Below are 23889 nucleotides of genomic sequence, written 5' to 3'. Positions count from 1 at the left end.
TACTGTATTCCCAACCTATGGCCCAAGTGGTGGTAAACAACAAGAAGTCGGCCGCCTTCGAGCTGGGCAGAGGGACCCGTCAGGGCTGCCCCCTGTCCCCATTGCTGTTTGCCTTAGCGTTGAAGCCGCTGGCAGCGTGGATACATCAGGACCTGATGATCAGGGGTATGCGTTGGTCTTCAGACTGGGAACGGATGGCACTTTACGCGGACTACATCCTTCTGTACTTGTCCTCCCCTAGGAGATCTTTGATAGTGGTCTTGGATATTTTTACGATCTTTGGATGGTACTCCGGTTATTCCATAAACTGGAGCAAATCCCTCCTGTTCGTGGTGGCGGGTGAGCCCCCAATTCCGCTGCGTGTGTGCCCACTACAAACTTGTACCAAAGGGTTTACTTATCTAGGTATCTTCCTTTCTCTAGACTCCTCCCTTCGCTATTCCAGCAACCTCCAGCCCCCGCTGCTTCAGCTGCGCAAAGACATTGCCAGGTGGAAGTCGCTCCCCCTCTCCCTGCTAGGTAAGGCCGCCCTTTTTAAGATGATGACCCTGTCCCGATTCCTGTATGCCTTTCAGAATTCCATGGATCTGATACCCACGTCCTATTTTCGAGAGGTCGAGAGCCTCCAACGGGACCTACTGTGGGACGGTAAACCTCACATCGGTCTCAGCAAACTCTCCCTAAACTGTTATGACTGAGGCATCAGCCTCCCAGACATACAATTGTACTATTGGGCGTCTCATCTGTCCTCCATCTACCATTGCACCTATGCCAAGCCTTGTGACCCCGATATAACATGGATAGGTGGCTCCTTTCTGGGAGGACCTTTAGTAGAGTCCTTTATTCTAGGCCTTTGTAATGCCTCGATTCTCGAGCCATTCCCCTCTCCTATATAAACAGCAATATTGCCTGTGCACGTTGCTTAGCGTTCTAGATCCTAGCCCCGGTTCCGTCCTATTGTGTCTTTGCCTGATTTCCGCTTTCATCATTTCCTGTGGTTTGGGCGTTCTCCGTGTGTGGACGTTGTCCTCCGTACGCTCTGTATTGTGCTGAGGTGTGCCGGTGTCTGGTACTTGCCTCAAATTCCCTTCCCTGGTGCTCCGCTGTCGGGTTTGAGCTCCTCTCGACCCCGCAGCCGGGCGCTGCCTTGCTCATATCCATTTTCCTTCCCTGGTGCTCCGCTGTCGGGTTGGAGCTTCTCTCGACCCATCAGCCGGGCGCTGCCTTGCACACATCCATTTCCCTTCCCTGGTGCTCCGCTGTCCGGTTGGAGTACTCCCGCCACGCAGCCGGGCACTGTTGTCATATTGCCCTGTTCTCTGCCTGGTGCTTTGTTGGGTGGCCGGATTTTGTCCCGTTGCCCAGCGGGTGTTGCCTACCATTTTATTACTTTTGAGTTTCGGTCCCCATTGTTCCGTGGAGTAACCAGAATAGTTCCTGCTGCTTGGCTTGGCATTACAAGGTATTCACTTTGGCGGCTGAAGTCGCTCCTCGGCTATACTCTGATTCCTGAGAATATTGTACCTGGGAGAATTTGCGTGGACCACACCCCGGTGCAGTGTGTATTTACTACTCTTATCTTCTGAATCACGGTAACAGTGTGTTTACGCTATTTTTGATTACTTTTCAATTGTGTTGGTTATTTTCCAATAAATTACAGTCTGACAATATTCCTAACACGAGTGCTACACACACCTCAGGAACAAACAGATACGTATGAAGAAAAGATCCTATAACCTGTAGACTACTTGCCCTTCCTGGTGGCTCTCGCAGACCCTATTGGTGAGCCTGTTAATTCCTCATTCAGAATTGTGAGTAAATAGGTTGGAATAGATATATATGCTTTGTCTGTTATACAGGTGTTACAAGAAACCTTCCTATTACACTGACATATAGAAGCCAAGTAGTACTACTCTGCATGCATCCCTCTACGTTGGCTACTAGCCGAGTATATCAAAGTGGTAGGTTAAATGTTGGTACTGCCATCATATGTTTTATAGAGTTAAGTCGCTAGGGCAGAAATAATCGTGTCCTTTCTTTACAGCCTGTTCAACTCACAAAGATCCATTACTGTGGTGCCATCGTCCGAGAACTGTTTTATCTTACCCCCACCTTTCCTTGTTTTGTTTGCCTGTTTTCCCTGGGCGTGCCACTCAATGCTCTAGAGTCTGATAGAGTGGAGAGGTCGTAGGGGAAGGCTGAGGACTATTCATCTGATTCCGGACGCTCCTGTGGAACGATCCAGCAAACCATTACAGCCTTGGCGCTATCCACTTACGGGCCCCACCAAACATGCAGAACACGTCTGGCATGCAGCCACCAATCTCCTAGGCTGGAGACGAAAGCTGACGCTTGCAACACAGTTATGGGACTCTGAGAAATTGGGTGACCTGTGGAAGAGTAAGGGATTCGACAAATGGGATCTCATAGGTTTTGCATACATAAGGCATTTGTGGGACAAATCTGATATTAAGTCTTTCGCAGCAGCAATATAACTGGGCAGAATCAGAGCGCTTCCGATACAAAAAAGTTTGGCACGCACTTCACACACACTTACAGCCTGGGATCACACTGCCAGAATCATCCCCACTGGAAGATAGGGTGCTGGATGGTCATCTCCCTGACAGCACCATTTCCCTGATATATAAAAAAAAGGTCAACAGCATCTCGGATCCTCTCCAGGCTCTCCGAGAAAGTTGGACTAGGGATGGCATAGAAATGGATGACGAGGAATGGCAGGAGGCAGTCTCCTCTCCCAGAGTTGTAGCAAAATCAGCTCGTCTCCATCTTGTCCAATTAAAACTCCTCCATCGTATTTACGTAATGGGGCCCCAACTGGTATGAATGGGAAGGGTAGAAGAGGGCGCCTGCAGGTGGGGCTGTGGCCAGCTGGGGACCTTTTTCCACATAGTTTGTGAATGTACACAGATCCAACCCTACTGGCGTGATATTCATGACATTATCAATACTGTTCTGTCTGTACAGCTCCGGGTGGAGGCCCGTAGGTGTCTCCTAAACATCTGGGAACCAATTGACTTGAATGTCTGCTTGAAGCAGTGGGTAACATTGGGGCTAATGCTGGCCAAGAGGAATATCGCACAGCGATGGGGGGGCATCGGTTCACCCCACGGCACAGGATTGGGAAAAAGACATGGACTGGGCAATGTTTAGCGAAAAGACTGTATATGTTTCACGTGGATGTCCCAAAAAATGGTTTGGTGTGTGGGGCTTGTGGAACTCCTATCGTGGAGAAATAGGTCAGCCTCCTCTGACCGTGCATGGGATGATCCCCCGTCGCCCTAGACCTTCCACCATACATGATTGTATTTTGTAATATTATCTACTGTAACGCTGATGCCTATTGTACTGCTCCTTCTGTATTGTCATGCTATTGCTGATGTTTGTTTTTCTTAATAAAAAATGCTGTACAAAAAAAAAACGAAATAATAGTTTGTAAAACTGAATGGATGAATACACCAAACTTGTGATAACTTTGGGACAAGTTAGGCCAATTGCAAACCTTCGGCTGCCAATATACTGCACCACAAAGTGGAGCATGAAAATGTATTAGCTATATTTGAGAATGCTCATCCCATCTAGATCAGGCATTGTTCCTTACCCTAAAGGAAGAACTCACAAGCGAAAAGCATCCAAAGAATGCAAATGTAAACTTTGAAGTAGAGCAATGTTCCAATATGCTCAACCTCTTCAAAGTTCTGATACACTCAAAATACACATGTAGGACACTAAGGGCTCGATTATGATGTTGGACAGACCTGAGTCTGTCTGACATTGTTTGAGAACTGGGACAGACCGACCTCCTTTCGGCAGTACCAACCCGGCAATTAAGATGCGACCGAACACTGTTCGGTCACAGTCCTATTCTTTACAATGGAAGCATGCATTCCGACCGGAATGCATGCTCTCACTGTAAAGAGCTGAGGGGCAGTTCATCCCAGCACCCCGTGTCAGGCACCTCAAGGTGCCTGCCACCTGGTGCAGGGATCAACAGGGGGCAACATAGGTTCAACCTAGGCTGCCATTCGGAGACCTTGCCCCATGGGGGCCCTACTGGGGGGGCTCACAAAGTCGGATTCCCACAGCCTTTCTGCGTCAGAAAGGCCGGCACAGAAAGGCTGTGTGAATTTGCCATCGCAATCCCTCGGGCAGAAAGAGCAGCCTTTAGGATTACAGGCCCCTTTCTGAATGGCAGAATGCCTCTCCCAGCCTGTTCTAAGCCATTCAGAAATCCTGTTTGGGTTAATTTCTGACCGGGTGGGTCGGAAATTAAGCCAAACAGGAGATTAAGATGTAGTAGGAACGGCTCCAACCATCGTAATCGGGCCCTAAGAACCAAAAAACATATCCCCTGGAGTCCACTGGTTTAGAAAAAACCATAGGTGCGTGAAAGTGCAACAGAACCCTATGACAGGGTATCGCAAGAAGAAATTAGAGCTCTTAGCTCACTACAACAGTCCTTAGAAGAACATAACGCCAAGTCTGAGCAGGACACGGCTGTAGAACGAAGAGATTCTATAGTAGAGAAATACCCTACAAATACTCCATATAGAGTAAGTCACATACCCATAAAAGGGGTATAATCTCGAGACTAGCTCTTTAGGAGCTCGAAGCAAGAAAATTGAAAATATAACTAAACCAGCTACCCAGCTGTAAACACCATCTGGGAATTAAAGACTCAAACACTGAGACTTCCATGCAGTGCTTTACACGTTAATACTACCAACTCATTTAAGGCTATTAACTTAGGGACCACACCCCTGGACATCATAGAATGAATTAACAAGACCTGATGAGGTCCAATCACAAATTACCAGCCATGAGGCGCTGGACTGCGGGAATCAGCATGGCTATCAAATAAATTGATTCTGTCAAAAGGTAAGCCCTTTAGACTCTCCCGAACATTCTCGGGGAAACTGGAATCGCACAACCAAGCGTGCCTCCTCAGAGCGGCTGATCTAGCCATAGCTCTACCAACGGAATCTGTTGTGTCCATCGCCGACCTTATGGTGAATTTAGCCATGTCACGACCATCCTGTACCAGCTGAAAAAGTTCAGTTTTAAGTCCCCCAGGAAGAAGTCGGTCGTCAAAATTCCATAGTGCAAAAGAACCCCTTTCAATTACACAGGACGTGTTGAAAGATCCGAGGGCCGAACGAGTGGAGGCAAACATATTTCAGCCACACATGTCCAACCACCAAGACTTCCTGCTCGTGGAAACAATGGAAGAGCTTCCAAATTCAGGGAAGCTGAAGCTGCTTGCAAAACAAGCCCTGTAACCTTAGGGTGTTGACAAAGACAAACAGGATCATTTGGAGGAGGTCGATGACAATGTGCAATGGCACGCTCAACAGAGACTCCTGACGTTGGCCTTGCCCAAGTCCACAAAAGAATGTATAGCGACGATCCAAAAGGAAGTATCCAGTGTCTCTTAGATGGAGCAGACCCAATAAGGGATCAGAGGACAGAGACATCACAGGAAGCTGCTACTTTAAAATTTCAGAAGCCTTTTAAATGACCCCAGCAAAAGCAGCGCTAAACTGTCGCTATTCTAGGTGGTAAAAGTAAATCATAGGTAGGGGAGGGTTGTAGACTAACGTCCCCACCAAAAGCCAAAGAACATCCTGCATGAGGCTGGAGAAAGAGTACCCAAACGCTCACTCAAACTCGACCAGTATCTGCAAACTCTTTCTGCAACACTGGGAAAATGGCAACTAAAGTAGACTCATTCTCAATTTGTTGAGGAGATGGTGCAGAAACCTCAGTGGCAATAAAAGGCATCTCCAGGGCCGACCGATGTCGAGACTGCGTCGTTTTGACGTCTACCATTAAAGAGGTCTCCGGTGCGGAACTCTGTTGAGATGGTGTCGTAGCGACGCCCACCACTAAAGGTGTCTTCCGTGTCACACAGCATCGAGGTGGTGATAAATTCCCCTCTGCGGATGCCACCAATGTCATAACAGGAAGCAGCACCAGGCTGTTTCCCGACGTAGTAGAGAGTGTGGCTATGGAGCCAGGGTCATCAATCGGCGCCGAGGGCGAACCCGCCTGCAAACTCCCAATCTGAGTCCCTTCAACCTCCTTGGGGCCAGAGGGCGCACCAGGAAGAGGTGTCGAACCAAGAAAAGACTTGTAACGCTTGGAAATATGCTTCCGTTTGGGCCATTGTCGCTCCCTCACCAGGATATGGTGGAAAGCTCAGGGTCGACTAATGCACAACTGCCTCTGGTAAGGACCGGGAGGAACAAGCACTGGCGTCACAACCTCGCGAGCCCGAGTGCCTCCGTGACTTCGATCCCTTCCGATAGAATTTCACAGATTTTGACGAGCGACGTCCACGGGAAAGGCTCCTCGACCTGCCCTGAGCAGGAGCCTCAGAACGGGAAGGAGATCGGTGCTTGGGCCCGAATGGGACGGCCAAGCAGACAGCAACTTTATCCAAAGTGCCCATAATGACTTGGGCTTCAGCCTCTTACAGGTGTCTCGCACCTCAGAGTTGTGGTGCTCTCCCAAGCACCACATACAAATGGCATGCAGTTCCATCGCCAACATCTGCAGCGTACAGGTCCTGGAAGATTTAAAGCCGGAAGGTATCGGCACACAGTTCCAGACGAGATAGGCGTCGTGTGAGCCACAAAACAAAGAGTGCCCGAGGAGCCGCTTCTCCTCGGTCCGCGTTACAGCGCGGAAAAGAAAAAAAACAGGTGTCAGCATGCCGGAGGGGACTTATATGGCTCCACTGATGTCTTATCTGAGGAAGACATCACTACAGAGCTGTAGGACGATGCCCCCCGGCACGCAGAGGTCCTACTGAAAAAACTCCAGACCCAGACTGGCGCCTGGGGGAAATTCACAGTTAAGGAATCTGCGGCTGGATGTCTCTATCGCGTGAATACTTTTAAGGTGTTGTTACAAAGAGTTGACCCGATTATCCAGTCCTGGCACCTGGGAAGGGGCCTCCGTGACCAGGTCATCGTTACTTGGTGCGTCTCCAAATACAACAACGCAGAGTCTAAATTATGTTGCAACATTGGACACAAACTCGGGCAAAGTCACCAAAGGAAGGCGCTTGACAAAAGTTGGTGTGGTTTTAGATATTGTGTCTACCACTGCTTTCTAAAAGTCCTTACACCTGGGCAATGCCATACCACATGTATGAAATTGTCTTTATCATATGAACCTCTTCAACCTGCAGGAATTTTTCCCAGGTCAAGTCTAAGTAAACGGGGCATGCTACATCCTAGTTAAACACTTAAAATGTATAAGCTTCTGCCTTTAGTTTAGGGATATACTTTTTGTTTGGAAATAGCTACATTTTTGTGATTCAACATCGGATACCTTTCGTGCTGGGTACACTCTGCATGGTAACTTAGGGGCTGTTTACGATGGTAGAAGGACTTCCGTCCGTCCACCATCGTATCGGGGATTGGGACCGCCCGACATGCTGTCAGCGGTCCCATAGTAGGCATTACAATGCAACCGACACCACGCTGGCTGAAGCACCCAGCCCAATGTAAAAATGGCACATATTACATATCCCTGCAACATTGTACAGGGATTTGTACGGGGGCACCATAGATGCTCTCAACACCAACAGCAAAGGGGGAAGGGAGGCCCGCTACAGGCCCCCAATGTCCCATTTTGCCAGCCTTTTAATAGCGGGTAACCCGCCATGAAACGGCTGGCGGAAAGGGACATCGCAAACCCTACGGCGGTGCCTGGTAAGCACCTCCAGCATTGTAGGGACTACGAGCCCCTCTGGCGCACTGGTGAGCTCAAGGAGCCCGTCAAATGTGTGGTGGTAAGTCTTTACGACCACCACACGTCCGCCCGCTATCATATTTGCCAGATGGTAAAGTTGGCTAAGATGGCGGGGAGACTGCCACAGAGAGCCTCACCATTGTAATCAGCCCCATAGTCACAAACATCTTAGGCAGGTTGGAAATGTTTCAGCGAATAAGTAGCATCAGTATTATGTGTGTCAATGGCGTGATCTCAGAGGGCATAAACACACAAAAAGTGATAAAAGAAATGCTTGTAAACAGTCTAAACCACTGGCTACTGCTCTGGCGGTATTGCTAAGCAGGGTACAAGCATATTAAAACATAAGTTTAGAAAATTATGCAGAAATGATAGCATTTTAGCTACAGAGTTTCCACAGAAGGGATTTATTTACATACTTGACTAAATCTCCTCATCTGTACCATACCCACTTTCAGACCTTCTCTAGAAATTTTACTAAAGGAAATTAGATGGGAGGAGTGAGGCAAGGAGTAGAAGCGTGTAAATGAATATTCATAGCCATTGTGGATGAAAGAATCTGAGAGTCAGTTGTCAAAAATGTGAATGCGCATTTGATGAATGTTTCATTTGACATCACAAGATGTCAAATGCTGTCCCAGCAGGTGAAACTGGATATGATATTTTGGTAAAAACCTGGCTAGGTGAAAAAAACCTATGCTAAAAAGGAAAAATATTTCAGAGAGAAGCTTCTTTTAAAGATGAATTAAAAAAATTACAGGCAGTTCATTAAAAAAACAAAAAATTGCTGTGAGGCAGTTCCATGCGCAGATGCTACCAATGAGATGTTATTGATGTACCAGGAGGTTCTAGTAAACAGGTAACCTCCGCGATTAGCTTTTTATTTTATTTTTATCTTAATCTTTAAGAATTTACTTGAATGATCAGTTTTTGGATGACTTGATGAAGGAGTTATCCATCATTATGGAATGAGAAACCGCAAGACCAAGCCAGCACTTATTTTTCTTGAGAGCAAAGCTAAATAAATACAATCCTGTTCAACCAATTGCCTGCACCAACTAAAAAATTCCATTCACTTGGCATAGTCTACACTTTTTTGATTGGCGGGACAACATAGTCCATATATCATGATCAAGAACGTTCTGAAAAGTATACTGACAAAGGATTAAGTAAACGTTTAAAAATGTATCTGTCAGAGTTCTACTTTGAAGGATAGTGGGTAGCCAGATGCCTAAACAATGCTTTAAAAATTCTATTCTAAACTTGTATAATGAACACACAAGGGCAAGCAATACAAGTTGACAACTTAATTAATACAGCAAATATAATAACACCATCAGACAACAAGATTATTTATGCAGTTATAGCAGAATGGGTTGGGAAGGAACGAACTGAGGTGTTAGTGTGTGGTGACAAATAAAGCTGTTCTTACCTAGTCTATCAGAAAGATTCTTTTCTAGCTTTTCCCAGGATGTTGTATGAGCTCCTAATGTAGCCTGCAGGTTTTCTATCTGTCGGAGTAATGGCCTTGTGGCAGATGTAACACTTTGGCTCAGGTCCTGATTCCGATTTTCTCCTTCCTGAAGTCTCTAAGATTAACATTTTTAATGCTATTAATACAAACAACAGAAATATGGTCTATTTTAAAATAACACATTTAAAGGGCTTGAAAAGCTCATTTTAACATTAACATTTTGGAAAAAATAAACTAGTGTAAAAATTGAATGTTGCCTCAAACTTTTAAATTGATCATGTGTTCATTCTCCAGACACTCAGGAACCAAAGCTAGCCAACCTTTTTATTCTGCAGGCACGCGTCACCTTTCCTAGTCAGAAGCAGATGTGCTATGCTCCATTCAACATGTGAGCACCATGGATTTTGCAGGGGTGTTAAGGCAAACTGCAGAGGAAAAACCAGGGGGTGGAGTAGGGGAATCCGGCTAAGAAGAATGATGCTGGAAAGCAGATTCTCTAAGATCAACCAGCACCTTCCCAAACTAATTCCAGAAAGTCAATTAACAACATCACCCAACCAGGATTTCATACAAGCTCTAATCCAAGGGCTTAAGTAATATTGCTCATCAGATATACAGTGGTACACTCTTATGACAATGGTTCCATTCCCTCCCTGCTAACTGTACATTGCACAGAAGGAAGGTAAACTCCAAATATGCGGTTAAAGTCAGCTCCAATTATTTTCATTGCGCAGCCCCAAGGAGCCATCCAGGGGCAAAATTAATGTAATAATGAACTTGTTCTTCACATAAATGGACAACCTAGCATCAATTCTCATGAGGTATCTTTGAGTTTAAAACAATTTGGTGAACAAATTCCAATTTTTGCAAGCAATAGCAAAGAATAACACATTAACAAAGTGCCACATTCATGTCCGTCAGGGTAATTAACGTGGCTCAACTGCACTGCTCTATTCTGTCTCTTAAAAAATAGAGCATTTTCTGGCAACAGCAGGACACATTTATGAATTACTAAGCTTAAGCGAAAAGTGATTGTAAAGAAATAGCCCTAGTACAATGGCAATCTCTGCAAGCACTACTTCTCTGTGCAGATGCAAAGTCAACCATTTCAATTTCTTCCAAAGGAATTTCATACTACTTTGAGAAGCAAGGCGAGTAAGACAGGAAGTGGGACTACATTCCAACAAGACATTTCCAACATCCTCTGGGTGCTATATGGTGTATCATGCACAGTGTCCCAACTGAAGGGAGCTCTTGTTCAGGGATTTGAACACATGGCTTTTATTTTAAGCATGTGTCTGTTTGTTCATAAGCAACATTTAATTATGCTGTCTGATCTGGAGTGTAATGTTATTCCTATAATATTGTATTTCATTGCTCTCTTATCTCAGTCTTTCTGAATGGGTGTGTATTTTCAGTTACTTCTTTACGTGCTACCCTTAGGTGCAATTTTCCACCAACATGTATTAGCAGGCAGAGATTTGAGATAAACATTTCTGCTATAGGCTACATGAGAGTAATCAGTGTGTTCAGGTTCCTTGATGGCAATGTGCAAACCTGTATAGATGTGGGCTACGATTATCAAGCAAACCCAGCAACAATATTGATCCTCTAGTTTTTATTGGTGCTGCATGGTGTTGAGATCAAAATGCACATGTAGTTTGACACAAGCTCCCAGCCAGAAAACAACAACCTCGGTTCTCACTGTTATCAAACGTGGAAGCCTCTGCTTAAGTACTACGATATGACATTCATTAAGTAGTCCAGTTTAATTCCACACAAAAGTGTCCGAATGACAGAGACCGGGGTATCACAGCTCAGATTCCACATGCGCAACGGTCCAGTTTTGGTTGCCAATCCTGGCAAACGATATTTTGTTCACTATCTATCACGACAAAGCGTAACCCAAGAAATAAAAAAAAAAAGAAGATCAATGGTCACAAAGCCAGGAGCTTTTGACCTGCCTTGTTGCAACGTTGGGGTCTTCCTACTGTCTTATCTTTGGGCTTCCTGTATTAGGGCCTGATTCACAAAGGTATCTTACAATTTTTTTTTCCATGGCACATTACTATTGTGGCTTATCAAGGTCTTGTGATTTTGAACCCTCTGTTGGGAGTTTGGACATACAAGAAGTCAGACTGATTGGTTACTTATCAAACCGCTGTGTAAACTAAAAGACAAGTCACTGTCTACTTTTGTGGGTGTGCTACCAGGCACCTTGGGATGATATTTCTAAAATGTTGGGCGATTCTGCTGACCAGAGACTTAAAAGTGATTGTGTACCGGGAGAAAAAGTCCAGGAGGACGAAACATGTGTCGGCTGCTGCGTGTATGACCATTTAAAAGTGTTCCTGCAATAAACAGGACATCTGTACTGTCACTTGTTGGGACTCAAATTGACAACAAGAAATTTGTGTGAATAGAGAAACAATCTTTGGATGATAGTAACTGCAACATGTGTGCTTTGGTGCCCTTTTGGATTTATTGCATTGTACTGCACTGCTGTGCGGTAGAGGTGATTCACACCTAAGGTGGTGGGTGGTTGGCGCCACGAGAGCACCATAGAACTGAACTTCCCTCATACTGTGTCTTTCTCGCTGACTAATAAATACTGAGGAGAGATGAGCAAACATTAGAGCAAAGTCACCATCTATCTAGCTGTGTTGCACACTTTTAAATACATTTTCTCCTTTTCGGTATCCACAATCTCTCAGTGTAAGATACTGCTAAAACAAAACCAAAAACGAACTGAACAGTAGTAAGTCAAGTACTACACATGGCCATCTACTGGTACTTCATGACCCTCCTATAGAAAATAACGGAGGTAGGGAATCAAAATAAAGTCTTATATGAAATAAAGTTAAATGAAATTATTTAAAATAGTTAAAAATATAAATTAATGTTAAAATAATTTATAAAAGTAGTACATATTTATTTAATTAAAAAAGAAACCATTTTGAATAAAAATAATAATGTAAAAACATTTAAAAACAATTACCTTAATTTAAAATAATTCTATATGCCACTTTTAATTATAATTAATGCACAGCATACGTTTTTTTCTTTAGGTGAAAAATAATGTTTTAATTTAATCTTCAGAAAAATATTTAATTAATATATTTCCATTAATTAAAGTTTCAAGTGAAACCTAATTTAGTAGTGCTCTGGCATTTTCTTTTAATTTTATTCAACAATTAACGTAAATATATATTACATTAATGTACATTCATATTTGAAATGAAATATTTTTTATATTTATTTTCTAATAAAATACATTTTTAAGTTGGGATGGAAATCCCTGTTTGGTAAAGTATAGAGAATTTTTTTTTTATTTAACCTGAAAAAAATATTGTAAAATTTTTTACGTTAAAGGCAAAATGTTAATTCATTGTATATATTTTCTTCAAAATAAAAATTGCTACTGCACTATAAAATTAATTTTGTAATAAAACATTTATTAATGCAAAAATATTAAATTAAATTAATTCTTAACCTTAAATTAGCTATTAGATTTCCATCTGAAGAAAACAATAGTTTAATGTGCATAATTATTAAAAGGCATTTATTTAATGAATTACCATTAACGTAAATATTTAATCAAATGTATAGTTACATTATATTTAAATTCAAATTAGGTTATTAAAATATTTTATAATTTATTCATCAATTTGTATAATTATTTACTTTCATGTATATTTATTTATATTTTTAACGATTTTAATTGATTTACCTTAAATTAACATTATTTCGTATTAGGTTGTATTTTAAGTCCCTATCTACAATATTTTGTATGTGAGGGTGTTGAAGACCAAGTGTAGGACTTACTACTGGTATGTTTTTGTATTTACTTACACTTCAACTTTGTGAATATCGAGAAATAGTCAAATGAGTCAAAAGTGTAAACTTACTCAAAAGGTTGTAAATTTGTGTATCCGTATTTTAGTTTCAGAGGTCTCCTGTGCCCGTGCTGTTGTTTGTTGCCCAAAAAATCTTTTTGTTCCTGTGCCCAAGTCTTTACTGAAGGTACATCTCTGTACAGGTCCATTTGTCCATCTTTTCCTGCAATCACCAATCGCTCTACTAAGTTATGATAAGTTCACATCTAAAGGTCAGTGTGTTCATGTTACTGTGTAAGTTTCTTTTTCCCTGCTCTAATCTCTGTCCAATTAACCGTTAATCTGGTTCCCCTCTAAAGGATTCCCAGTCTCACTACCTGTGATTCTCTCTCTCCGATTAGAGTTAACAAGGTCTGTGATTTTGTTTGCCGAGGTTTATCTGCGTGACCGTGTTTATCTTTTTTCCATGACTGTGCTTCCTTGTCTCTGTCTCTCGTTTTCCAGGTTCACTGTGCCTATGTCCCTTCCACTAACTGTATCGTCATGTTTATATTCCTGCCTCCTTTCTTGAGATCTGCATTCTCAGTTTCTAATGCTACTTGCCTGTCACATAGGATGCTGAAACTTCCTATAGTCTTCCACTCATTGTAATCCTCTTAAACTTTTCCATAGCACAGTCTCCATGTTCATAATTAGAAGAAATGTGTTGCACAATCACCTTAGGGAAGGGTCCATTCACTGCCACCACTCAAGATTTGTTTCTCAATATCATCAGAATCTAAATATTATTATTATCATCCAGCATTTTGAATTCTTCAGAAGACCATTTATGTCTACATCGCCATATGTATACTGCATTTCAGCCTGGCAGGCATCCATGTGTACAACAACAGCATAAAGTCAAATAAATTTGCTGACCCTGGCTAAATCATAAAATCTTTAGGAATAACGGAAACCACATCAGATTAGGCATCAATCTCTCAAGGTTAGTTGAAGAGCAATCCAAAATGTTGTTTCCCTTACTGACATTTACTTCACCTAAACCAAAGAAAATTCTTTAACTATTAGAAAACCTAAATTTCTTCCTGCAGTATAACAATCAAACATGTGTTCATAAAACTGGATATCTGAGACCATGAAGTCTTATGATCTTTGCAAACTGCTATTCCTCAGTGGGACACAACGCATTCTACAGAACATTGTCTAAATGCTTGTCCTTCAAGGAACTCTAGCTACAATTAAGCAGGCTGTATTTTTAGTTCTTTCTAACTGGGCGGAGAGCTTCTTACTCAACTTGTCAATGTGACCTTCTTCCGACTTGTCTTCATCCTCCTAAGGAGTTGAATTTAGTGACTTTGGGTTTTATTTGTGCAATTACATTCATTTGAGATTAAATAGACTGAGGAGGATTAAAGGTCACATCCCAAAGTTTAAAATTTAAACAGGAGAGGAAAACAAGTGGCATGTATAAGTACATGTCCCGGTATGGTGCAGCAAAAGCTAGTAGAGCTAAGATATGATGCAAATTAACAAAAAGAGATGGCCAAATACCCATTGCGGGCTTCTGAACCTAAAGAGTGACAAGAGGTCCGGAATAATGGGAAAATTAAAGAACAAGCAGTACTTTTTCATTTAAGGAAACCAAGAGCGAGCATCATCAGCCATCATCCCTTTCAGCTCCCTTTGAGAATGTGGAGTAACTTATTGTTGGAAAACGAGGCAGCATCTGTGAGGCCTGCACAAATAACGTGACTACATTTGTCCTTCACTGGGAACCAAACACCCAATTGTAGCGCCTGACTCTCAGAGGGTAGCGTTGCAGAGCAGTCTGAGGCTTACTCAAGGGAGGTGGTGTGGGCTAGTAATCGTCATTTGCAGGTGTGCAAAAATAACACTCAATTGATTGTCCAGTTTGCACTTTCCTTTATAAAAGTAAGAGTACATTTATTAAACACACACACTACTCAATACTATGCACCAATTTACAAATATACATAAGCTGTTGGAATTACTTTGTGACATTGCATAACATCTCTACCCCTCCCGCAAAGGGGGGTGGGGTCTAGTACCACCACTCCCAGCTATGCACATCATCTTGCCCCCAATGCAGTTAGTGGATCATAGCCTGGAGCCAGGGCCCTGCGCACTGGCACCATCCCAGTGGCGACCGACCGCAGTACTTCCACCAGCATTTAAAATAGGTAACCCTGCGCCTTTAGTGACACACAACCCTGACCGAGCATTTCCTACTGACCATAAGGTATGCACCTCTATATCTTAAGGGCTAACAGTCTGGGTTCTTCACCTAAGAGCAGCAGCAAGAATACATGTTTAAGCATCACTTTAGAGTGACAGTACTCATAACATTTGGATATCATTAGAATGCATTGCAATTAAGCCCCTAAAGGCATCACAGGTTTAACACCTTGGGTGCTAAGGGTTTTCCCCCCCGATGCTGGATTCCCACATTTACCATTGTTTGTGACAAGGTCAACTCGTCATAAGCACAGGGCAGGTAAAGCCCATGACGAGTTGACCTTGTCACTAGCATGGAAGTGGTTAAGTAAATACAGTCAAACACCCTGACATGAATGTCTAGTCACTTAAATCCACTTTGCTTATGACTCCACCTTAATCATGTACTTCACATTAAACACATGAACTCCAGTCCATCTATAAAGAATAACATTAGTAAAAGCATTTGTGGTGCAATTACACCTCTTCAACTCCAGGGGATGTCCTTCTCCAGACATCCACCACCTCAGCCCTTCACTCCATGAAGCACTTCTCAATTCACCCTCAGCTGAAAAACAAAAGTTCCAGCCCAGAAGGTGATAAATGTGGGCTGAGCCCTTGAGGGGTTATTCTTTCCAAGGGTGAGACTTTCTCTTCGTGCAGGGGGGAGACTGCGCTTCTCCAGCAGCTCCCCCAGCACCTGCACCTTCATGTAGTGGTGACTCCGTCCTCCTGGGGCCACCACAAGTAAAGGCCATGATGGTTTTACCTTACAGGCAGGTCCTGGCCTGCAAGGCATTATGAGAATCGCCGCATATTAGATGAGCACTCCCGCTGCTCTGGGGAGAGCCGCGAGGTGGCCTCCGGCCGCTTCTTGGGCCTGTTGGGGGGCCCGGTCCCACCCGGACCCCAAGGTGGGCGCAGACGGCTCGAGGAGACCACCCCCGGCCGCTCCTCCTCTTTTCCTGGGCCCGGTCCCACCCGGTCCCCTCGCACCGCTGCAGATCTCCCTCGGGGGCTCCGGTCCCACCCAGGACCCCTGCATGCCTTGTTAGTTGGCACCCCAGCCTTACTTCTTTGGGGGGATGCCCCCGCGACCTGACCCACCCCGGGGGCATCTCTGAGACCGGCGGCGGAGCCCCACACGCTTCGTCGTTGATCTTCTTGGGGGGTCAAAGGTCGCCTACCTTCCGGGGGCCATATCTCAACCCCTTGGGGACCGATCTGCCCAGTTTTGAGTCTTCTTGCTCCTGGTGGTGCCCCCAGCCACTGGGAGCACTCTCCTTCGCCCCCCGGGTATCCAAGAGGGTGCATTCTGCAGGGAGCAGTTTTCACTGGCTCCCTGCGCCTCTCTTCTCCCTGCGCAGAGGCCCCTGCTTCGGCGCACCGGTCCTGGGCTCTTCTTCTGATGCGGTTATGGGCCTGGGAGGCAGTAAGGGGTGTCCTCCTTCAAACTGCCCATTGCGCCAGGTTCCAGCACCTTTCGCCTCAGCAGACCACACCCCAGAGAGAGCTTCCCTTCCTGTGCAAGCACTTTTTAAAAGTTGAGTAGGGGGCTGGCAGGAAGTCTCTGTGTGTCCTATCAAACAGGGACACATCACTTCCCTGCCCCTGTTCCCTCCTTCTTGTCCAGCCTCTGGGTTTGTTCAAAATAGCATCGCCCAGTGTCTCTGGCCACATGGCCTCTGAAACACAACTCCTTCCGCCCTCACTGTGGTTCAGCTTGGTGCCTGGCACCCAGCGACAACAGTTGATGGATTGGCTTGTAGCTCCACCTACCTTTTCTCCTTGGAGGGAAGATCTTCGCTCTGGGAAGAAAGGTCATTAATCTAACCAGCCAGGGCCAGACCCCAGCCAGGGACTCAGAGAAATATGACATTTCTGGATGACCCAAAAGCAGTACAAATATGACTTTGGACTCTGCAGAATACTCATTTTCACATCCGCTACACTGGACTTTAGTGCATGTCTGGAATCTGTAGGCCTTGTGGAAGTTACTCTAGCCATGGGTTCAACCTTCCCATAAGGGAATAATGAAGTGAAAAACACAGTAAAACACACTGACTTTCCCTGGCATGTTTCCTTCCAATGTATAAAGCCTATTCCATGTCACCACCCAATTCTGCATAAGTCCTGCCACACCATTCACTCTGTAGCTGCTCCTGGACTGCGCACGCTAGGAATCTCATCTGCGCAGCCCCTACAAGTGTGCACACGCATGTACACCCGTGTCTGCATGTAACCAGCACAGTGCCCCATATTCCAGCTGCTGCACAGCGGCCTAGTCAAGCGAGGGGGACACCAGTAAAATCTCCATGCAGTCTCCTTCATTATGAGTTCACTGTGGGTGAGTCCCAGATTATGAGGCTCCCCCACAGTAAAAGCTTAACAAATAGGTGCTCAAAAAGCGTAAAATCCGGGCGGACCCTAGTGTCAGAACCACCTTCTAACACTTATATACATCATTTTGAAGCTTGAACCATATTTTGTTGCTCTCATTTTCAGATCCATCTTTTTATTACAGCATCACTTGTATACATTTAATGAGTATTACTGATTGTTTTCAAGTCACAGCATAGTGAGAACCCTAGCATACCAGAGTGTTATGTCATTTTTTATTCGTACAGCGCACTACTACCACTAGTGTCACACTGTAAATTGATTGTGTTTACTGATCAGAAGATGGACGGTGTGTATATGACAAAGAGGTTGTCCTGTGGAGAAAAGAGTTAGCTCTGGTGCAAAATGAACAGATATTAATTCTGACCCTGCCACACTGGACTGGAGGCCATGACAAGGCATGCTGAAATACGAGTTAGGCAATACCCAGAGACTCCATACATAGAGATGTGAAAACAGAGCACCATAAATGAGGTTGAATGCTTTTCAAATGGTTGATTTAGTATTCATGACTAGGCAGTTCAATTCAAGGGGACAGAAGAAGTCGAGTTTCAAGCAACCTCCATAATGGTCATTTGTATACTTATCCAGAATGTTAGGTAGTCCTGCATTTTATACTTGCAAACTGCTAAAGAGCTTCACAGTTCTGTAGTCTGTACAGTGAAGGTATATTCCAAGGAGATTTTAGTAATGAGTAAGCTCAATGTGGGGCTGGGGGCTTAGCATAGCCTTCAACAACGGTGCTAAATATGTAGCTTTCACTGTAAGAATATCCATTCTACACCAATGTAAGTCTTTGTAAAACTAAGGGAAAATGGGCAAGCCATATTCAATATTTAAAATGTGTGTTTCATTAACATGCAGAAGTGTTTCACTTTAGTAGATCAGGCCATTGAGAAGTATTGTTTTTTAAGTGATAGTGTTAAAACAACAGGTTATTTACCTTCGGTAACGATATATCTGTAAGAAACATTAGTTAGTGATAGATTCCTTATCTTAGAATTATTCCCAGGCGTCAGACTGGATCCAGAAAGTTTTCGTCAGCAGTACCCCTGCGCATCGGAACGTGGCGTCATGCGGCTCTGCGTCCGTCGTTGTCGACGAAATGATATTGTGGCAGCTACTTAGACGCCGCCCTCGCTCGCTGCGTCAGTTCTGTACACATCTTTCCGCCCCAGGAACGCAGAGCCATGCAAGATACCTGCTAGGGCATACCAACTTAGTGGAGGGACGCCTGGCTGCCAGAATGACATCACAGACTTCAGGAGGCAAGTTGAAAGAAATCAACTGCCGCCGCTCAATCTCCACGCAAAGAGGTGGAGACTAGACAGGTTCGGGTGGAGGACCGTCCCCTGATGCTGCGACAGAAGATCCTCCCGAAGAGGCAGTGGATCGGGGATCAATGGTCATACTGAGTAGCTGGGGATACCAAACTGTTCAAGCCCGGTCCAGAGCCATAAGAATGACTTGGGCCCAGGCGCACGGATTTTCTTCAGCACTCTGGGCAGAAGTGCTATAGGCGGAAAGGCGTACAACAGACTGGAACTACACTTATGATGAAAAGCGTCACCTAGCTAATGCCGCCTTGGAAACTCTAACACGCAGAACTGCTGACATTGCGTGTTCTCTTCGGTGGCGAATAGATCTAACCAAGGCTCTCCCCACTGTTGAAAGAGACCTTGCGCCACCTCCGAGTGAAGACGTAATTTGTGATCCATCATGCACCTGCAGCTGAGTTCGTCCGCCTTGGCGTTCAGTGAACCTGCCAGGTGTTGAACCACCAGGGAAATGCCCTGATGTTCGAGCCATATCGAGAGGCGCAGGGCCTCCTGACATAGGGTCCACGACCCCACACTGCCCTGTTTGTTGCAGTACCACATGGCGGGGGTGTTGTCTGTGAACACCTGCACTACTCTCCCTTGACAGAGGGAAGGAATGCCTTCAGGGCAAGTTGTATCACCGGGAGCTCCAGAAGGTTGATATGGAGCTTGGACTCCGCCGGAGATTAGAGGCCTCTGATCTCCGCCTCTCCCATGTGGCCACCCCGCCCCAGAAGGAAGGCATCTTCACCACAGTGTGGCCGGGTTGGGGAAGGGAGAGGGATCTGCCATTGACCCAATGCCAGTTCGCGAGCCATCACTGCAATTGTTGTGCACTGCCCTCCGAGGTCTGGATGAAATCGAACAGGTTCCCCTGATGCTGCGCCCACTGGAACTTCAGGTCGCACTGCAGAGCCTGCATTTGCCATCTGGCATGATCGACCAGCAGGATGCAGAAGGCTATGAGGCCCAGGAGCCTCAGGTTCATCCTGACCGAAACCCAGTATAGAGACTGACAGATCGGAATCAGAGTCTGAATATCCTGAACTCGCCGTTGGAAAGGATAGACCCGAAAGTGTGTCGTATCCAGAACCGCTCCGATGAAGAGGAGCTTCTGAGAGAGAATCAGGTGCGACTTCGGCACATTGATGGAGAATCCCAGCAAATGCAGGAGGTCAGCCGTAGTCTGGAGGTGGGAGACAACACTCCGGGGCAAGTACACCTTAAACAGCCGGTCGTCGAGATAGGGGAAGACTAGAACCCCTGATCTGCGCAGATGAGCTGCGACCACCGCCATCACTTTCGTGAACACCCGAGGGGCGATGGTAAGGCCAAAGGGGAAAACAAACTGAAAGTGCTTGTGGCCTACCGTAAACCGCAGGTAACGCCGGCCCAGCACGACGGGAATGTGGAAATATGCGCCCTGCAGGTCCAATGCTACCATTCAGTCTCCAGGGTCAAGGACAAACAAGATCTGAGCCAGAGTTAACATCTTGAATTTCTCCTTCCGGAGGAAGCGATTGACGTTCCTGAGGTCCAAGATAGGGAGCAGGCCCTTGTCCTTTTTGGGCACCAGAAAGTAGTGGGAGTAACAACCACGTCCTACTTCTGGCGCAGGAACGCGCTCAATGGCCCCCTTGGCCAAGAGGGCAGCAACTTCCTGTTGAAGAAGTGCTAAGGGATCCCCCGATATGCGGTGGTACTGGGGTTGCATGGCTGAAGGGGTAGTCTCGAAGGGGAGAGGGTTGTCTTGAAGGGGAGGGAGTAGCCCCTTCGGACTATTTGTAAAATCCACCTTTCCGAGGTGATGGCGAATCCTGCCACCCACTGGAATTTGATGGGCCTGAAAAACCAGACTAGGAAGCTTTGGAGGCAGTGGTGGCAGGGGTGGAGGTGGACTGACCCGCCCGCTGGCCCCCTGACCCGGCTCGGCGGGTCCCATGTCTGCTGCCGCGCTGAGACTGTTGCTGCGCAGGCCTGTGGCTCTGAAACTAACGTGTCGGGGCGCCCCGTCCGTGGCCACGAAAGGAGCGAAAAGCAGAAGGCGGAGGAGGGCGCTTTGCGGAAAGGTCCAAGGACTTAGCTGTAGCCCGTGAGTCCTTAAAGCGCTCCAACACACAGCTTTGTTGCCGAAAAGGTGATAGCCATCAAAGAACAAGTCCATCAAACTGTTCTGGACATCCACAGAAAAACTAATTGTCCTCAGCCAGGCGTGGTGACGGAGCTCTAGTCGTGGAAATCGCCCTGCCCAGCGTGTCGGCGGTGTCAAGGCAACAACGAACAGTGAACTTGGCTGCATATCTCCCTTCAGCAATAACTTGAGAGAGCACTGTCCGGGCCTCCTCTGGACATTGAGGCAGCCCAGGCGCCACCATATCCCACACATAGTGGGAATAGCGGCCCAAGAAGCATTCAGTGTTCACAGACTGCAGCGTTGAACTGACGGAAGAAAAAATCTTCTTACCGAAATGCTCCAGTTTCTTGGATACCCTGTCCGGTGGTGCGGTAGGGAAAGCGCTCTGGGACGCAGAGGCTTGGACAACCAAACTCTCAGGGGTGGGGTGTTGGGAAAGAAAAAGGGGGTTGTCGGGCCGGGCGATGGCGTCGGGCCACGTTCCTATCCACAGGAGCCCCTGTGTTGGGCCTGGACCAGGTGCCCAAAAGAACGTCCGAAATTGCATTGTTAAAAGGCAGCAGTGGCTCTGAAGAGGTACCCGCCAGCTGAAGCACTTCTGTCAGGAGGTTAGGCATGATGGCCACTGTGGGGAGGTGGAGTGCCTCGGCCGCCCTACGGAACACCACTGCATAACTTGCACCCTTCCTCCGTAGCCATGGTAGGAGGAGACAACATGCCAAGGTTAGGAGAGGTATCAAGACCACTGGCATCCCCCAACTCCTCTGCCCAGTCCAGGTCAAACTCACATTGTGCTGTGAGAGGGTCCGTAGACCCCTCCCAGTTCTCCCCTTCCTTCGAAGGCTGATAAACAGGCCAAAATAAGGAGGACGGACATAGGGATAGAAATCCCCCATTTGCGTCGGAATCTGCATCAAGCGACACTGGCCCGGCGCGTATCCACATCGGGGTTGAAACCGGGGGTGACGTCATCCAGTGGGACGAGCGACGTCGGAGGTGGTGCCGGTGTGGTCGACGTCGATGGAGGTGTCACAAGGTCAACCAGTGTCGACCGGTATCCAGGCACGGATCCATAGGGGTCCTGCCGCACCGGGGCTGGAGCCGAAAGCGATGCCGGGCCGGAGCCGCCAGCAGGAAAGGGCTAGGATCCCCCAATCGGGCCCTAAGGCGCACCAGTGGGGCCCGAGAGCCCAAAGATACGACTGACAGAATTTTCTGCAGCTGGGCCAATGTCGCCGACGGACCCATGAAGGGCAGGTAGGCCAGCGCCGACTGCATAGGCTCCGCCGGAGCAGCAGGGGAGGCACCACCCACACCCTCAGCTGCGTGACGGGCGAGGGGAAGTCGGAGAACGATGATGCTTCTTCGACTTCTTGGAACGCTTTGTCTTACCTGACCCAGAGTGCGAAGACTTTGATCCCGATGCACAGTGGTGGCGGCTCCGCAACCGGTCCCTCTACCTCCCACGGACCTGGACCTTGAGCGGCGCGGGGTCGTCTGCCGGGCTTCTAACAACTTTCGGGACTGCTCCCGCAAAGCCTTCGGCACCATGGCACAGCAGTCGGAGCATGACTTTGGGTCGTGGTTGCGCTCCAGGCAGTAAAAACACACGCAGTGCGGGCCAGTCACCGACATCATGCGATGACAGGCCCGCAGGTCTTGAGGCCAGGCATTCCTACTGCACTAGGAGTCGATTGACTCAAAAGATAGAGACAAAAAGCCTTGAAAAAACTCAGTCAAAAAGTGACTGGGAGTACCGCTCTCTCCGGATCTGAGCTTGTTGGCATGGAAAAAGTAAGAACTGACGTCAGTGCGCGAGGCGGCATCGGAGTAGCTGGCGCGACGTCATTTCATTGACCACAACGCCAACAACTGATGCGAAGCCGCATGACGCCTCCTTCCGACGCGCAGGGGTACTGCTGACGAAAACTTTCCGGATCCATTCTGATGCCTGGGGGTAATTCTAAGGTAAGGAATCTATCACTAAAGTGTTTCAGATAATTCTATTTAGAAACATGCATGCTTCCACCCACACTAACAACAATGCCAATACTGAATTAAGAGGCAAGTCAGTTGTTATGTGCATCCTCTGGGTAGCCGGTTTACTATTATACATGGACAACATTATAGTTTAATAAATCAAACACAAGATACGGTTTTGTACAGCACATGTCCTGAAGTCATGTATTTTTCGAGATTCTTTTATATGTGATCATAAAGAAAGGGGCGCCAAAGTGAAATAAGACAACTGTCAAGAATCGCACAATTAAGTCAAGTGGGGATGCCAGATTTGATCCCAGTTTTTCTGGTTTTACATTGTGCAATTCAGCCACTAGATCTATATGCTTTGCTTCCCCCTATGCCCATCTTACACACCCCCGACCTCCACCCTGCTGGCATCAAGGCAGCCTGCGGTTACAACAGAGACCAAACATTTTGTCCCTCAGAAAATGTTTGAGTACCTCTGGTTGAAACTATTACAATACAATTATATACACACGTTTTTTGACTCCATAAAAGATAAGCGCAATGTAGAAATATGTCCCCATCATATCGCCTGAAATGCAGGGCAAATGAGGAAGATTTTTACCACATCACCTGGAATTGTCCATACACCGGGGAGCATTGGGCTCAGGTCATAGCAGTGGTGAGTCAGTTGACTGAGGAAGTTGGACCTGCTGAAAGCTAGTGTATGTTCAGTGGGCTTGAAGA

At 46.3% G+C, this 23889-nt stretch overlaps 1 protein-coding gene across 1 annotated transcript in view; it reads right to left on the bottom strand.

The window, feature by feature from the left end:
* TMF1 (TATA element modulatory factor 1) overlaps window positions 1-23889 on the bottom strand; it is a 311640-nt gene that overhangs the window by 98836 nt on the left and 188915 nt on the right. The window contains exon 10 of the mRNA XM_086939038.1: window positions 9212-9368. Coding sequence (XP_086795164.1) covers window positions 9212-9368 — 157 coding nt within the window. The remainder of the gene's footprint in view (window positions 1-9211; window positions 9369-23889) is intronic.

This window comes from Lissotriton vulgaris, chromosome 9, assembly GCF_964263255.1.
Source record: "Lissotriton vulgaris chromosome 9, aLisVul1.2, whole genome shotgun sequence".
Classification (NCBI taxonomy): Eukaryota; Metazoa; Chordata; class Amphibia; order Caudata; family Salamandridae; genus Lissotriton; species Lissotriton vulgaris.
Note: the sequence above shows the minus strand (reverse complement) of the source record. Positions and strands in the feature narration are given on the sequence as shown.